The sequence below is a fragment of the Molothrus aeneus genome, chromosome 32 (genome assembly GCF_037042795.1).
Source record: "Molothrus aeneus isolate 106 chromosome 32, BPBGC_Maene_1.0, whole genome shotgun sequence".
Taxonomy (NCBI): domain Eukaryota; kingdom Metazoa; phylum Chordata; class Aves; order Passeriformes; family Icteridae; genus Molothrus; species Molothrus aeneus.
The window spans coordinates 2,771,385-2,788,456 of NC_089677.1; the positions used below are offsets into that span (position 1 = coordinate 2,771,385).

The 17,072-nt window shown below is 40.7% G+C and overlaps 1 protein-coding gene across 2 annotated transcripts in view; it reads left to right on the forward strand.

Moving 5' to 3' along the window:
- The window catches only part of GYS2 (glycogen synthase 2), a 40,436-nt gene extending 23,497 nt beyond the window's left edge, over positions 1 to 16,939 (forward strand). For both annotated transcript variants that reach the window (XM_066568433.1, XM_066568434.1), the window contains 11 exons: positions 1,260 to 1,377; positions 1,783 to 1,903; positions 4,513 to 4,619; positions 6,639 to 6,698; positions 7,354 to 7,432; positions 7,958 to 8,071; positions 10,438 to 10,564; positions 11,838 to 11,933; positions 13,711 to 13,874; positions 15,023 to 15,103; positions 16,697 to 16,939. In XM_066568433.1, coding sequence (XP_066424530.1) covers positions 1,260 to 1,377; positions 1,783 to 1,903; positions 4,513 to 4,619; positions 6,639 to 6,698; positions 7,354 to 7,432; positions 7,958 to 8,071; positions 10,438 to 10,564; positions 11,838 to 11,933; positions 13,711 to 13,874; positions 15,023 to 15,103; positions 16,697 to 16,918 — 1,289 coding nt within the window. In that variant the 3' untranslated portion in view covers positions 16,919 to 16,939. The remainder of the gene's footprint in view (positions 1 to 1,259; positions 1,378 to 1,782; positions 1,904 to 4,512; positions 4,620 to 6,638; positions 6,699 to 7,353; positions 7,433 to 7,957; positions 8,072 to 10,437; positions 10,565 to 11,837; positions 11,934 to 13,710; positions 13,875 to 15,022; positions 15,104 to 16,696) is intronic.
- Positions 16,940 to 17,072: the final 133 nt, after the last annotated feature.

Here is a 17,072-nt window from a genome sequence, read left to right on the forward strand (position 1 = left end):
GACAGTGGAGGATGGTTGGTTCTGCTCTGTTACCTCCCCCCTGAGGTCTTTGTTCAGAGAATTCTTCAGTGCTGGGCAGAAGAAGGTAAAAGCACAAGTTTTCTCCTCATGTTTACCAAGACTGGTCATTGAAAACCAAATCTTAAGTACCTAACAAGTAAAGATTTCCTGGTCTTTGGTTTCAGAATTGATATTCTAGAAACAGATGTATCAAGACTTTTGCTATTTCATGGTTACTACTAAAGGTTATATTTTCATCTGTTATAGTTTAACCTAGAGTGTTTCAGGACGTTTTCAAGTGAAAGTTTAACCACAGATCACTTACATGGCAGGGAAACATATATATTGCTGAAGCAGACTGTAATTCTCAAGGAAATAATCAAAAATGGCTGTGCCATTTGCATAATGTCAGGCAATTATCATAAAGTAGTATAAGTCTGTTTCAGTCAGTTATGTTGCCATGAAATACATCTGCTGAGGAACTGGCCTTCCCTTTCATTTTCATTCATAACCCAGTTCAAAGGACAGAAAATGGCATTCTTTCCATTTACTTGGACTGGATTTAGAGCAAGCCTTTGAATAGCTGCTGAGATCTACCAGGAAGGCTAAGAGTGACTGAATTTCAGTGCCTGTCCTCTGTGTATATCCCAAAACTCTACCTTTAAAATGCTGGAAATTAACAAATTTTAATGGTAAGATCCTTTAGAATCTTAGAGGAGAGCAGCAGTAAAAATGTAAAGAGTACTATTCCTTGGATGTTTTTAGGGGAATGCAACTGATTACTGTAAAGGGGCTGTTTTATAAAGGTTTCTTATATGCTCTCTTTTTTGATAAATCATCGGAAGTTTTGATAGAATGGACATCTTTTGTGCCATGCAGTAAACAAGGGCATAGCACAATTTCTTCTTCCAAGGGCTCTCAATCTGTAGTGATCGAGCAGGGAACAGTGATATCAAGGATAAAGAGGTAAAGGGCAAGTTGCACAACAAATGTATGGCTCAATGGAGACATTACTGGGGTCTTGACATGACAAAAGGGCAGGGTCTACCCAGTGCTGAGGACAGGTGAAAGCTGCTTTGATGCTGCAGACAGTGCAGAGCCGCGTGCAAGAGCTTTGTGGAGGCAGTGCTGTTCCCCCCACCTTGAATAACATAAATACATAACCTGTTCACATAAATCTGAGAGACACATTGGTTCTTTCCTTAAAGATTTCTCTGACTCTGAAGATGTCTACCTCTGCCTTTTCTCTGCTTTTCCAGATGTTGTCACCCCAAATGGCTTGAACATTAAGAAATTTTCAGCAATGCATGAGTTTCAGAATTTGCATTCCATGTACAAGGCTAGGATCCAAGAGTTCATTCGAGGTCATTTCTATGGGTATGCTTTTACTTTTCAAACATTAGCAACGCTTGTCCAACACTATTTAAAGCAAGAACCAAAGCAGGAGGACTAACAAGTACTTCATAGAGGAGTGTAAATGTTGAAACCATCTTATTCAAATGGCTGTCTGGGATTTCTCAGTCAGAAGCTAAGGGAATTTTAGACACCAGATCTGACTCTACTTAACAGATTGTGATTTCAGACAGCAGATCTTGATCTGTTTGTTATTTACCCAAGATGCAGTTAGTCAGATTAAGATAGTCAATTTAAAGCACAGCAGAAAAGCCTCAGTTCCATTTTTCTCTGGGGATAATAAGTTCCTCCAGAATAGAAAGCTGTCATGTGTTTTATTTGATTGTATCTCGAGAAATACTTTGTTCTTGTCTGTTTTCTTGCTTTCAGCCACCTTGACTTCGATCTTGACAAAACCTTGTTTTTCTTCATTGCTGGGAGATATGAGTTTTCCAACAAAGGAGCTGATATGTTTCTAGAAGCCTTATCAAGATTAAACTTTTTGCTGAGGGTAAGAAAGCTTACACAGCTGTTGAAAGCATAGAGCTTATGCTCAAACTCACCATCCTGTGGAAGTCACCTATAAGAATTCCCTTTCAATACTCAGGTTTATAGGGAAGTAATTATGGGATATTCATAGTTTTCATAGGGCTCTCCTCCTGAACTATCAGAATATATGGTGATTTCACACAGTTTTAATTGATAGATTGGTTGTATAATTGAAAATAATTGATTACATAGTTCAAGAAATTAATCCATGGTTGCCTCCCTGGTTTTTAGAGAGAAGTAATGAAAATAGTATTCTAGGGTTTACCCTGATGGCTTACATATTATAATGGAAATAAAAGTAAGCCTTTAAAGCTGCATTTTAAAAACATCCTTTTAAGCAAATTCCTTAATTTGTTAGAACCTGTTTATGATCTTTTAAATCTCTTGTTGCATTAAAATTCACAGAGTGACAGTGGTGTGGTGCAAAGCAATGGGAAGCCGTTCAGGTCTCTATGGTTCTGTTTCCTCAGCTACAAAATTGGTGCAATGTTTCTAAATGTCTTTATGGAATACTTCAATGAAGATAAGAGCAAGGCCTTGTTAAAAATCACACAGCAGAGCACTTACTACCTACAATTGAAAATGTCTCCATTGTGTCCCAAAGACTAATAATTGAAAAGAAAACCCAGAAAAAATGCTAATAATGCTAATTGGTTTCAGTCATTTGGCATTTAGCTGTTGTCCTAGACTCTGTCCTTTGTACTCTTAACAGTTGAATAGTATGGAAAATCTGGATAAAAGTTATGGTACTGCTCTGTCAGCAGGGATGAAAGAATCACTAATGTTCAAAGCCCTAAGTACAATTGTTCTACCACCACCTTCTATTATTATGGCATTTAGTGCCTCTGGATTTCCTAGAAATTCTTAATCCCTTCATTCACACAGATCACCTCACAGAACTAAGTATTTCTTCCACAACAGAAATCAGCTGTTTGGCTGTGCTGTGCAACATCAGCTACCTGTTAATGGCATTTTCATGGCTGTCACCTGTGAATGCTGGTAACGTGGAAGGTCTTGTGCGATAAGAGGGAAAGAATTGCCTGAGCAGTTATTGCAGCAATCTCTTACTGCAGCTAATGATTTATATCATAGAATCATAAAATCTTTAGGGCTTCAAAAGACTTCCAAGATCATTGAGTCCAACCTTTGGCCAATCACCCATTTGTCAATTAGACCATGGCACTAAGAGCCATGTCCAGTTGTTTACTGAGCACTTCCCATGGAGGGTGAATTCCACCACCTCGCTGGGCAGCCCCTTCCACTGCCTGATCACCCTTTCTGTGAAATTCTTCCTGATGACATCCATGGTAAACAAGGCTGATAGAATTAAAGGAAACAGGCTAGTTTTCCCAGGCTCTACAGAGCAGTGTACTATTTCTTCTCCCAGAAACTGAGCCTGGATTTATTCCATTATTCTTCCAGTGTGGATGCCGACATCTGATTGGCTGTTCTAACAACACTTGCTCTGTAATTAATTCAAGAGGTAATTCCATTGGGAATAGTAGACTACCAGTACTAATTACAAGTCTGGAAATGGTGGTACTTCCTAAACATGTCTCAGTATTGTGCCTGAACCTTAAAAGTACATACCATTGCATGATATTGTTTTATTTTACAAAGACATCTTCCTCTGCTGCTTGAAAACCTTACTAAAATTTTGCAAATAAAATATGGATGTTGGGAGAGATTGTTAATGCACACTAGGATTGTAGTATGATGGACTTGGAACCCACTTTGAAGAGAGGGAAGGGAAGAACATTAATTAACATAAACATGATAGATGACTTCCATAGGTTTTATTATACTATACATTTCCCTCTGTGTCAGTCTGAGAGAAGGCACACTATTGAATGGTTTTGTATCTAAAATTTGAAATGGAGGCAATTCAAAGTAATTTAATTTTTACAGCTCTGTACAGAGTTCACCCTTAGCTTTTCATTAAACAGTTGCTGAGAGGAGTAAAACCTCATTAATGCAGCAATGAATGGACCTGGTATTTTGAACCTTTTCCATGCACAGGAGAAACTAGCAAGTGAAACCACCTAGAAATAAAGGGTCAGAATTCACAGCAAGTGCTTTCTGCCTTTGAAATAGCTGGATGGGAGAGATGGGCAAGAAGTTACTTGTGGCTTTTTACATGTCTGGCAGCTTCTTTGCCAGAGTTTCAGGTAGAAAATTGTTCTTTCTGCTGTAGGAATTCCCTCATATCATGCCTAGGCATACCTCAGATAGTAAACCAAACACTCACTCCTTTGAGCCAGCACAGTTTGTGTCAGGTGAGAAAGTGTGTAGGACTTTTATTTTTCTGCAGTTTATGTGCTCAGCCAAAGTGAAGTTCTCTAAACCATGAGAGCTCAGGAAGATTTGATTGCCCAAATTGAAACTGGGTGACATCTCTGTCTTGATCTCTGATTTGACAAAACTTTGTTTGTAGCAAAAGCTACAAGATCTGAGCCTTCCTGGAAAACCAAAGTGCATTTGGCGTTTCCTGTGACTAATTCTTAAAGTTGGCGGTGATACCCTGTATCAGATTTTTTTATTTTAAATTGCTCTTCATTTCTTGTCATGTAGGTTCACAAGGCTGATGTTACAGTTATCGTGTTCTTCATCATGCCAGCAAAAACCAACAATTTCAATGTGGAAACCTTGAAAGGACAAGCAGTCCGGAAGCAGCTCTGGTAATTGCCATTCCCACTCTGGTACAGTCTGGTGGGGACTCATGCAAAAGTCTCAGCTGGGGAATGCTCCTTCTTTTTGCTACAGCTGAGGGTTGTGGGTAATTAGAATGTGTTTCAGACGTGAAAGAGATAGGAAAGATAAATAAGGTCAAATATTTCTTCTTTTAGGTCTGTTGTTTTTTTTTTTTTTTTGTCAACAGTTATTTTTAGTTAACTTGTGTTGTCATTCTATTAGCAAGTAGTACTTGTAGCAACAAAGACAAATGCTCTAGAAAATCCAGTGTTCTGAATGTTTTCTGGATGTTTCTGGTACTCCCTTTGGATGTGCCACAGAGCTCCCACAAAATAAAGACTGCCTGCTCATTTTTCACAGTGAGCTTCTCTCACTGTGAGGAGTGAATAATTAAAGACTGCCTGCTCCTTTTTAACAGTGAGCTTCTCTGTGGGAAAAAGAAATTAATTACACATCTTCTTTTATTTAGAAATATGGAAATTGCACTGTGTGATCCAGCAGATTAGCAGTTGATAATTGTCTATAATTTTCTATATGGACTACAACAAGCAGTGGCCATAACCAAGTAGTGAAACTTACAGCTATAAAAGGAAAATTGTCACAGTCCTACTTATTTTGCAACTTTTCAAAAAAAAAAAAAGCAAAGCAGCAGCAGGATTAACCTTCACCTCACTTTAACTGCTGTGTGATTCTGTATCAGAAAAAACTGCTTTCAGCTGTTCTTCTCTGAGAAAAGCAGAAGACCCTCTGCATCACTGTATGCAGCATTATCATGGTCATAATCATAATCAGGATAAACCCACCTGCTAGCAGTATTTCATAATAGTATCAAATGATTCTCAGGATGCCACAGAAATTAAAGACAAGAAGAGGTTGGCACTTATACAGGAATACAGCATTTAGAAATTAATATGTGAAGGCTGACTTGGGGTATAAAATCCTTCTTTTCCTCTGCTTGCTTCTGGAAAAGCAGTCTATCCCATCTGGGTTAAATTTTAGATATTTTGCATGGCAATCTATAAAAGTATAGTTATGTGGGAATGATCCTGCTGGGGTTTGGATCAGTGTGGCTTAACATTTGGCTGCTTCACAACTCACCCAAAATTGACTTATCCACTCTTGTGTCTATGTGAGCTGGGAAAGAGCACCTAAAAACAGGTATGTGGATTCCCAGCTTGGTAAAGTTTAAGATTTCACTTAACAAGTTTCGTTTTTGCCTAAAGTATAACTAGAAATCAGAAAGGCAGAAAAGGTTCTGTGAAGTGGAAACTTCACTCTCAGTAGATTCACTCAAACTTAGAGTGCACTTGCTGTTTTGACAACAGAACTTTTTGCCACGGGCAGAATGATAAAAATTACTCTTTGCATGCAGAACAGGGGTTCACTGGAGTTCTTCCTTAGCTAAAATATAACATCTGTCTGACATAGGCCTCATTATTGGCTTAAAACTTGGCCTGAGCTTTTCAGGAAGTTTTTTTTGTTTTGCAAACTAAGACAACTACCTTTAAGTCTATCACTTGTTTCCAAAAGTCTGTGAGTTGGGAAATAGGGCAGAAAGTGAAGGGGGAAGCTTGCTTTGAAAACCGCTATTTGTTTAATTCTTATATCTTGCATCTCTCTTCCAGGTCAAGAGAAGCTGGAGCTCTCTCTGTCCTTTATTAATGATCATGTTGCAGTACTTAGGGTCATATATATGCTCTTTTTTTTCACAGCTGGCATGTGGTCTACTGATCAGAGAAGAGAGCTAGAAGGAATCCCTAGTAAAGCCTGCCCCTGGCTTTCCCAGTGCACTCATCTGTAGGTGTAGGTTAAATCCTCAGCTCTGCTGGAATCCTTCAGCACAACTGCTGGCTGGATGAAAGAGCTTAGAGAACCAGACCTCTGTCTGCTTCTGCATCCCAGGTTCCATCAGTCTATCAGTTCAATTTCCAGTAGCAGGAATCTCTTCTATACTGTCTTTGTCCTGGATTCTCCTGTTTTATATGTATATTTATTTATCTTCCTAGGGACACTGCACAGTCTGTGAAAGAAAAGTTTGGAAGGAAACTCTACAATGCCTTGCTGAAGTGAGTGAATAAGTTGCTTTGCTCTGCCTTGCAGAGCCTCATGTTCAGGTCGCTTTACTTGTGCTGTTTCTGTGCTTTTGCTCTTCATGTAAGGGATTTTGACATCCATAGGAGGGCATGGTAGGAAGATATGGGACCATAAACAGGATACTTGTTTAACAGGCAAATCACAGAGAAAAAAAATAAAGGTTCCAACAGCTTGTAGTGGAAAGACTCTTAAGAGACACGGGGTTGTCTAAGTAACACAAAGGCTTATTCACTGTCAAAAACTGGCTACTTCAGCTTAAAAAAATCACCAGAGACAAAGTATAATGTGTTAGTGATTCAGTCATATAGTTTCAGAAGACAGTTGGAAGTGAATGACCCAAAGCACAGGTGAGATGACTGTAACTTCAGTAAAAACAAGCTGTGTCCAAAAAACAGAAGAAAGCAATTCTTTAGCTTTTTTTTCAAAAGCTAATTAGGAGATCAGCAAGTATGTGGGAGAACACAATATAGGGAATATAGAAGGGCCATGAAAACAAAGGAAAGGTTCATCTTGATATCAGCAAACTTCAGATCAGACCTTGTTGGCCATTTCTTCATTTTCTTTACAAAAAGGAATCATTTGGTAAAGGAATCATTTGGTAAAATTGGTTGCATGTTTCCTTTGCAGAGGAGAAATCCCAGACCTGAACAAGATTCTTGACCGAGATGACATAAGCATTATGAAAAGAGCCATCTTTTCAACTCAGGTCAGAAAATATGTTATTTGTGTAAACATCTAATCAAAATAATGAATGTGATGATGTAAAAGGATTGAGTATGGCATATAGCAATATGTGTGCATTGAGAAGAAGTTTTCAGCAAATACACTTCTCATCAGTAACATCTAAAATCAGCTCTGATTGTTTTCAATGAGAGTATGACCCAAATGGACCTTTAGGGGAGTCCGTGGATATTGCTTCAGTCACGTGCATTCCTAATTCTTTTATTTTGAGCCGAGTGTGAACTTTGAGTTGTTCCTGAGCCTGGATTTTTCCACTTTTATTAAATATGTGAAATCAAATGCTAAGGAGATACAGCATTGACTAACAATCTTCAAAATTAAATGGTGGGCCCTTCTTAAAGTTAGTACAAATTAATTTATTTTGAGGTAAATTAAGCTTATTTACATCAATGACAAAATCTGTCACTGTCTTCCAGTAGCCTTAGGAAATGGCAACAGGACTGTTAGCCAAGAGTTTTTCTGATTTATGGATTGCCTTTTCTGTGCTCAGAGACACTCTCTGCCTCCAGTGACCACCCACAACATGATTGATGACAGCAATGACCCAATCCTCAACACCATCCGGCGCATTGGGCTGTTCAACAACCGCACAGACCGCGTGAAGGTGCGTTCTGGCTGCCTCATTTGAGACCCAAAATGGGATTTCTCTGAACATTCTCAGTCTGCATCACTAGCATGGGGAGTGCAGTTAAATTCTTGATAGGCGGTATTATACTGCTAGAGTACTTCTCTCCTCCTCCCTTTCCAGGAATAACAAGTTGTCACTGCACAGAGATCCTCAGGTGCTGTTTAGCCAAGCTGATTTCCAGTTAGAAATCTGAGGTTAGAGAGCTGTTTCCGTTGCTGCCTCCTGCACTGAATGAGTAGCTGCTAACTGCTGAAATCAAGAAAGTGCCATGAATCATTTGCACCCAGATAGAAAACTCTGACATGGAGTCACTTGCTTAAAACTGGAGGTCCAAAGTTTGAGCACAGACATTCCTGGAGTATTGATTCATCTCTTAAGAGCAACACCCTGATAGTAGCATTTTCTGTAAAAGATTAACCAGGGCTTTGAGCAGAAAGAATTCCTGTTCATGCCATGCTCATGTTTACATCACCTGTTGAAACTAAATTAGTGCAAATAAATCTTTTCCTTATTTCCATGTTTACTTTGTCAAACCACAGAAGTTATCAGCTTCTGCTTTCACAGGTCTGCCAAAGTTGTTTTTTTCCTGGCAGTCTCTGATATTCAAACTATGACTATCTCAACATCTATCTAGTCAAAGTTGAACCTAAAATTGCAAATTCTCCCTCTTCCAAACCTTTTCTTTAAAGCCAGATCCAAAGTACCTCTAACAATGACATATCAGTTATTCTCAGTTTCTTTTTAAACCCATGGCTATACCTAAGTAAATATTTTCTTATACTTCCTAGTTGCTTCTTCCTGGCTTAACATATGAGCATTAACTCCAATAAATTCTGGGATCATCATACGGTAATAATACACAAGATGTAACAAAAGTAGGGGGAAGGATGCACTGTGTATAGATGTAGTAAAAAATGCCTCAGAATCAACTGCTTGAAGGCATTACAGAGCACATAGGATATAACATAGCAGACATGATGATCTGCTTCTCAGCAGGTGTCAAGTTTGTAGAAATCTGTCATTACCACTGTAAAATTACCTCCTGCATGAACAGGCTTAATACTTAATAAGCTGAAAACCATTTAAAAAAACTTCTGTAAACTTCAAATTGAAAGTAATTTTGAGAGAGGTGCAACATATTCAGGCAGATACAGCTGGCATGTGAAAGATACCCTCAGCAATTCCAGTGAAATCACTGGGATCAACTAAGCTTGCAAAATGAGCTTACAGCCCATTTACTGGTTGAGTACATTCATTTGTTTACTCAAGTGAGTAGCATGACAATTTTATTAAGAAGGGATAAAAGCACATCCTGAGCATGGAATAATGGCTGTGGTATGTTCATGCAGGGAGATAAACCCAGAGCAGTTTAAACCATTCCCTCATGTTTCAACCTCCCGAAGCTGACTGGGCACCACATACAAGGCACTTCTCAACTTCTCTGCTGCTTCTAAGCAGCAGATTTGGGGCAGTAACCCCAAGCCCTGCAGAGTCATGCAGATAAATTAACTTTGGTCCTTAGAGGTGTCTTTCAGCAAGATTAATTAGGCACAGGTTTGTGGTGACAGGGCTATAATGTGTCTGCTTTCAAAATTCCATCCATTCTTGGGAGATCTGTTGAGTACAGTGAACATTCCTTTATCTCAGGGAGTGCTGTGAAGTTCAGAAGTGCTGTGTCTGTCTGAGGCCTCCTCCTAAAGAGACATCCCAATAAAATTATAGAATGATTTGTGTTGGAAGGGCCTTAGAGATAATTTCATTCCATCCCCCTGTCATGGGCAGGGACACCTTCCACTAGCCCAAGTTGCTCACAGCCCCATCCAGCCTGGCCTGGAACACTTCCAGGGATCCAGGGGCAGCCACAGCTTCTCTGGGCAACCTGTGCCAGGGCCTCAGCACCCTCACAGGGGAGAATTTCTTCCTGATATCCAATCTTAACCTGCTCTCTGAGAGTGTGAAGCCATTCCCCCTTGTCCTGTCACTGTCCAGGCCTTTGTAAATCTTCCATACCTATGTACAAGAGACCAAATCTTGCTAAATGCCACAGCCTTAGGCCTAATTCTCAATGCATGTGGGCCTCCTTGGTGAAGAAAGATAAAGCCAAATACCTGTCCAGTGAAAAGGGGGTTCATCGTCAGTCCCATTTCCAGGACAAGAGTGCACATAGGCAGGATGTGTTGTAGTATGGGCAGTGGGGTAGATAACAGATGGATGGCCAAAGGAGGTGTTGTCCAGATACTTAGAAAAAGACCAAGGTGAATAAAGGTGCCTAAGCTTATTGATAATTGAAATATATCAATGATGGTTTTCTTTTACCTCTAACATAAGTTTTGAATATCCAGGTGATCCTACATCCAGAGTTTCTTTCTTCAACAAGCCCCTTGCTGCCCTTGGACTATGAGGAGTTTGTTAGAGGCTGCCACCTTGGTGTATTCCCATCATACTATGAACCCTGGGGCTACACTCCAGGTAGGAATTTTGTATCCTTAACTAGCACAGAAAGATGAACACCCATTCTGTTGATGCAGCCAGTTCCTTCCGAAGTGCTGCAAAAACTCTTTAAACTCTGTTTCCTCTGCCATGCAAAGGTCTTACTGCTGGCAAAACTGTCCCTGCAGTTTCTCTTTCCCATACTAATATGTAATCTTTTGATTTTTGATGGCTTTAGAACAAGAAATAATTTTAAAAACTTAATTCTTGGTTGAAGGATTTTTAAAAAAGATGTGCAGGAATGTGAATATTAAAAAAAGCAGGGCAAGAAATCTGATGCTGCCAGCTGACATAGTTCAGTGGATTTAATTCAAGATAACAAGTTTGAGAGAATTATGTAATACCATAGCTATTATTTAACAGAAATACATGCAGTGATAGTGAATCTCATTGAATTAACTGGAAATTTCTAAAAATGCAGAGAGCATATAGATTCTGACTTAAAATATGCTCTTTGTCAATACTAATTTGTGTCTCCCAGAAACAAAGACTAGTTTTTAAAGGTATAACTATTTTATAGACACGAGTTTTATTGTCATATGAGTGAAGGCCATGTAGAAGTCTCTGTGCTTTTTTAAGACTAGAGTCTGCATGCTGGTGTAGGTTAGGCTTAGGCTCCTTGGCAAAAACGTTTTAAGGAGGGTAAGCAATTATCCTTACTCATGGATGCGACAGAAAAAACTACAAAACATCCATACATTTTCTGATTTTATAAAACTAGCTCCACATCTACTGTGAATGAAGTCCTGAGTTAATCATGGGGTTTGGTGTTTTGGGGTGGGATTTTTATTTTGGAGGGTTTTATTCCCTGCTATAGAGACCTGTTGGCAAACTATCGAAATCCAAAGTTTGATATGCTCCTGCCCCGAAGAGATTCAGTTTCGTAAAGAGTTGTGAACAACTAATGAACATAGGTGTACATTAGGCTCCAGTTTAAAATCCACATAGTCCTGACCGTGTATTGGAGTTCTCTGTTTTGAAACTGCACTCCCAGAAAGTTTTCAGTTTAGCTGCTCTGAAACACAAACATATGTTTGCAAACACAGGGTGAATTTTGTTTTAAAATTTCTTTTTATATTTTTTCCAATAATCCACAACAAAACATTATTATAGTTTTCACTTGACATTTTCAGAGCAGCTTTATTGTTATGGGACTTTCTGTCTGCCTGTTCTGTTTTTTTTTCCCCTCATAAAGGTGAAACCATTGCAGGTGTATTGTCCTGAAACCCTCTTTGCCTGTTTCTTTCTGCAGCTGAGTGTACTGTGATGGGCATTCCCAGTGTAACCACAAACCTCTCTGGATTTGGCTGTTTCATGCAGGAACATGTTGCTGACCCAGAAGCTTATGGTAAGAACTTTAACAGTATATCAAAATATCACCTCTGAGTTAGGAAAGCAAAAAGCACAGCAACCATGCTGTTACCCTCAAATTTGTGTTTCTCTAGGACAAGGAAATGCATTAGGGGAATATATTCAGAGCTCTGAATATCTTGTTAAGTTGAACAAGTGATTTCAGCTTTCATATTTATCCAAACGCTTTACGGGTTATTTTTTTTTTGGTCTCCCTTTAACCTTTTGTTTTCCATATTCTTCCAAATTCATCACAGCTCATATCAGTCTGGAGTCTCCCAGCATTTCCCTTTAGTGCCTCTGGTTATAATGCTCTAAGCCTTCCAAAGAAGCTGGGAAAGTCTGCTCCTCTTAATAGTATGGGATTTGAGACCAGTGACATGACCCTCCCCAAACAAACATTAAATTACCATGTACACTTCAAAAAAAAAAAAAATCCTTGGAAATACAAGGAATCTACTTCAAATACTGATCTGCTCAGTTTCATTACTGGAGTGCCAATGCCTGGTATGTCAGGTTGATTCTGCCTCTTGAGTCATCCTCTGCCTCAATAGCTCCTCCTTTTAGGGTTGATTGTCCCTGTTTTCCAACTGGTGCAGTTGTCACTAAAGCTGTGGCCTCCCCGAGGTACAGAGCAAGGCACAGCCCTCCCTGTCCTTTCCTCCTTGCTTAGCCAGGGCTGACTGGATGCCCCATATCTGGAAGTGTCCAAGGTCAGGCTGGATATAGCTCTGAGCAACCTGGGATAGTGGCAGGTGTCCCTGCCACGGCAGGGATTGGAACTTGATGATCTTTAAGGTCCCTTCCAGCCTGAACCATTCTATAATTCTGTGGTTCTGTGAATATGGAGTATATTCCCAAACTAGGGCCTCTTTCCAAGTACCTGGGCTTCTTTCCACAATCAGGCAGTGACAGCCTCACACTGCTGCTACCTTTGCCTGACCTAGAGGGAAGGGTTAGAGCTAGGTACAAAATCTAGATACACCTGCCTGGGTGAACATGTCTTTGAGACCCTCCAGAGAGACCACAGAACCCAGGTCACTTGCTCTTCTCTGCCAAAACATAGGTGTGAGTTGTATAAATTACTGTGCTGGTCCCAAGCACTTCATTAAGGTAGTTTTGCATCTCTCATGTCCATTAAGAGAGCTGCAAGGTCTGGCACCCTCTTCTTCCCAACATTCTGGTTTAAGGAGGGTGGCAAAAATAAAGTATTAATCTCAACAATGTAGAGGCAAAGTTTACCTCTGCCCTCTCTCTGCCAGAATTGTCTGTTGAATGATGTATGTGAGTTAGCTGTCTCTATGGAAACACTTGTATTTCTACAGAAAGCACAGCCTCTCTCCTACAGCCTGATTCTGGCCATCCACACTTGTGAATTCTACAGCAAGCTAGGAAAGCACTAGATTGATTATGTTTTCTTTAAGAAGTCAGTATTTTTTAAATTATGGGAAATAAAAATTATATATCTTTATCCAGAAACTCGAACCTTTTTGGACATACTTACACATCATCAACAAAGCCTCTGAGTTTTGAAGAATTTGCTGAATTTCAGCCTGAAAAGTAGAAAAAAGTAAAGTTTAAAAAAAATAACATATTTCTCTGCATCTCTCCATTTCATCAGAATGGTAACTAATGTTCCAGTTGTAGCTGTCTTTAACATTAAAAAGAATATACTGCATGTAACATTTGTCACCTTGTCCAAGGTAGATTGGAGGTATAGGAGGTCAGATCCTATCTTCAGTCCCACTCACTTCGGCCTCCCTCGTGTCCCTCAGGGATCTACATTGTGGACAGGAGGTTCCGCTCGCCGGACGAGTCGTGCAACCAGCTGACCCAGTTCCTGTACGGGTTCTGCCAGCAGAACCGGCGCCAGAGGATCATCCAGAGGAACCGTACCGAGCGCCTCTCCGACCTCCTGGACTGGAAGTACCTGGGCAGGGTGTGTGAGAAAGAGTCATTAAAAATTCCAGGGTCATAGGCCTGGCCAGAGCCTTCAGCACGGTGCTGCTGTGTGAGGACACAGCCCCGTGCTGAAATTCCCTTCTCCAGGGGGATAAAGGCAGAGCCTGCACATTTCAGTGTAATCCTTCCATGCTCCAGTGGCAAGGAGAGACTGAACGGGTTAGAGCAGAATCCAGTCACAACCACCAAGCTCTTGCTGGTGCTAAACACAATGTAAAAATCTGGTGGTGTTGGCAACACCTACACTAAGGAGGATTTGTGTTCCTAAGTCATCTGGACATTTTCAAAAATCCTTCCCATCCTCCATGAAATGTTGCTGGGCTCTGTGGCTCCTCAACACTCCATAACTACCTCTGTACTTTAAATGCAAAGTAGTGTTCTTAATTTGACACAGGGCACTACAGTACCACCTGATTCAGAAGACAGTAGTGAAGTATTGTTCTCAATTTTGCAGGACTAAAGAAGTGGATGCACATATATGAGTTTTGTAACTATTTTGGACCTTTTCCTACTCTGATACCTGTGTGTGAACCTTAGTATTTATATGGTTCCTAACACTGCATTAGATATAACGAGCTATTTTTTCTGTGCATGTGCTGCAAACTCAGGAATACAGTGGATCTAAAAATATTTTTGTCAAATTCTTAAATACCAGGCATCAGTGAACTCATAAATGTTACTTCTCTGTCACTGTTACACATGCTTCAGTGCAGTCCAAAGTGACTTTGAATGAGCCTAAAACTTATGTGTAATACATATGCACACTTAAAAAATGTAAATTTTCCTTGTTAAAAAAAAAAACAATTCTTTCCTGAGGGATGAAGGATACCTGTCACTCAATAGGAACTACACTGACCAAGACGAGTCCTAGTTTCCATTTTAATACATCTTACTGACCTTATTCAGCTTCTGCTCCAGACTTCTTTGGTGTGAATCTATCATGAATGGCTCATCACTTCACAGTACAAGCAGTGATATCAGCTGGATTCTGCTTATCTGAAAACACATTTAGCCTTTGTTCAGCACCATCTTTTAGAAGATAACTCATTTTATGTTCCTTTCCCTCCTTGCTTAAATCTACCCAGGATTTCTATGACTTGTAATGGCTTCTCTGTTTTATTGCAGTACTACATGCATGCCAGACACTTGGCCCTCAGCAGAACATTCCCAGATAAATTTGAGATGGAACCAAGTGCTCCACCAAAGGTAAAGTCTGCTTTTGGAAATAAGTTCATTTTGTCTGCTTTACAAGGAGACAGGAAGAGTGTGAGGGAGAAGAGAGTTAACAAGTTTGGGTTTAAATAAAGAGAATTAGGAACTCCTAGTTAAAAGCTTAACAAGTTATAGACCCAGTCTCCAGTCAGGAGTATGCTGTTTTGGGCTGGGACAGAGTCAATTTTTCTCCCAGTAGCTGGGCTGTGTTTTGGATTTGTGCTGAAAGCAGTGCTGATAGCACAGGGATGGTTTAGTTCTTGGGTTTGAACAGAGCCAAGAACATTTCTGCTCCTCACCCACCCTGTCAGTGAGGGGCTGGGGGTGCACAGGGAGTTGGGAGGGGACACAGCCAGGACAGCTGACCCCAACTGACCAAAGGGACACTCCAGACCTTATGGCATCATGCTCAGTATATAAAGCTGGGGGAAGAAGGAGGAAAGGGGGATGTTCAGAGTGCTGCCATTTGTCTTTTCATATCACTGCTACCTGTGATGGGGCCCTGCTCTTCTGGGGATGGCTGAACACCTCTTTGCCCATGGGAGGCGGGGAATGAATTCCTGGATTTGCTTTGCTTGTGCGCACAGCTTTTGCTTTCCCTACTAAACTGTCTTAATGGAACCCATGAGCTTTCCCACTTTCCCCCTTTTGATTCCCTCCTTGGCCTCTCCAGGAGGGAGTGAGCTGAGGCCGTGTGGGGCTGAGTAGCTGACTGGGGTTAAACCACAGCCTACTGGTATCAGAGCCAAACACAGGGGTTACCAGGTGGGACACAGGAACAGGTCTTCAGATGATTTAGACTGAGCTGGATAGGGCCATGACACTTTGCACCAGCTGAGGAACTGGCCATTGAAATTTCTCTTGGAAGAGTGGCTGCTTCTCCTTTTTGCTTCTGCTAAATGCCATGGAGATGTTCTGCACCAACCAAATAGAGGGGAGTTGGGAAAGGATGTTCTAGGGAAAGCAAGGCAAGGTATTGCCTTCTTCTGAACATGGTATGTTGGCTGGAGCTGCAAGGGGTCACTTTAAAGGCACACCTTCAAAAAAGTTCTTGCCTGGTCCAGATTAGCACCAATTTGAGAAGAGAAGCTGCTCAGAACAATGTTACTTGGAACCAAACCTCAAAGAGCAGCTCTTTTTATTTTTTTTTAGTAAGGAGAGAGGAGGTTCAGACCAAAACCCTTTTGCAGATGCTGACATTATAACTAGAAGACTGTTTTGAATGTTCAGATTGAAACCTGGATTTCAGTAAGCATATTCTGACTACAGAGTACAGAAGGATTTTGTCCTGTGCTGATTGTTTTAAGGCTCAGTAAAGGTAGCCATGTTTTGCAAAAGTAATGCTGGAAGGGCAGGATGTTGTTTATGGCACAGGGTAAACTCTCTGTCATACAAGTGTGTATTTACTGGCAGAGGAGGACTGAGGAGGATCTGGGTTGAGAGAAGCTTAATTTTAGATTGCAGGGCAGGTCTAGCTTACATATGACTTCCACTGGCTTCCTCTGAAGTGATGATAGCCTTAAATTGCTGTATAAAACCCATTGAGGAGCTCAGCTGACACATTCACCTTGCTTCTGTCCCCACCAGACGGAAGGTTTCAGGTTCCCCAGGCCTTCATCAGTGCCGCCATCGCCCTCTGTCTCTCAGCATTCCAGCCCGCACCACAGTGAAGCTGAGGATGAAGATGAGGATGAGAGATACGATGAGGATGAGGAAGCTGAAAGGGATAGGCAGAACATCAAGTCCCCCTTTTCCCTTGGAGCCTTGCCACAAGGAAAGAAGAAGCAGCATGGAGAATACAGGAACTGAACTGGTTGCTCTCCCCATCCACTCAAGCGTTTCTCCTGTAGGCTTGGCAAGCTTTGTGTTAAGGACAGTGTGATGTAATTAGGGGAACCTTAAATGTTACTTGAGCTACACTTTTGGAAAGCATAATATTATTTCACCTTGAAAGTAGTTTAAA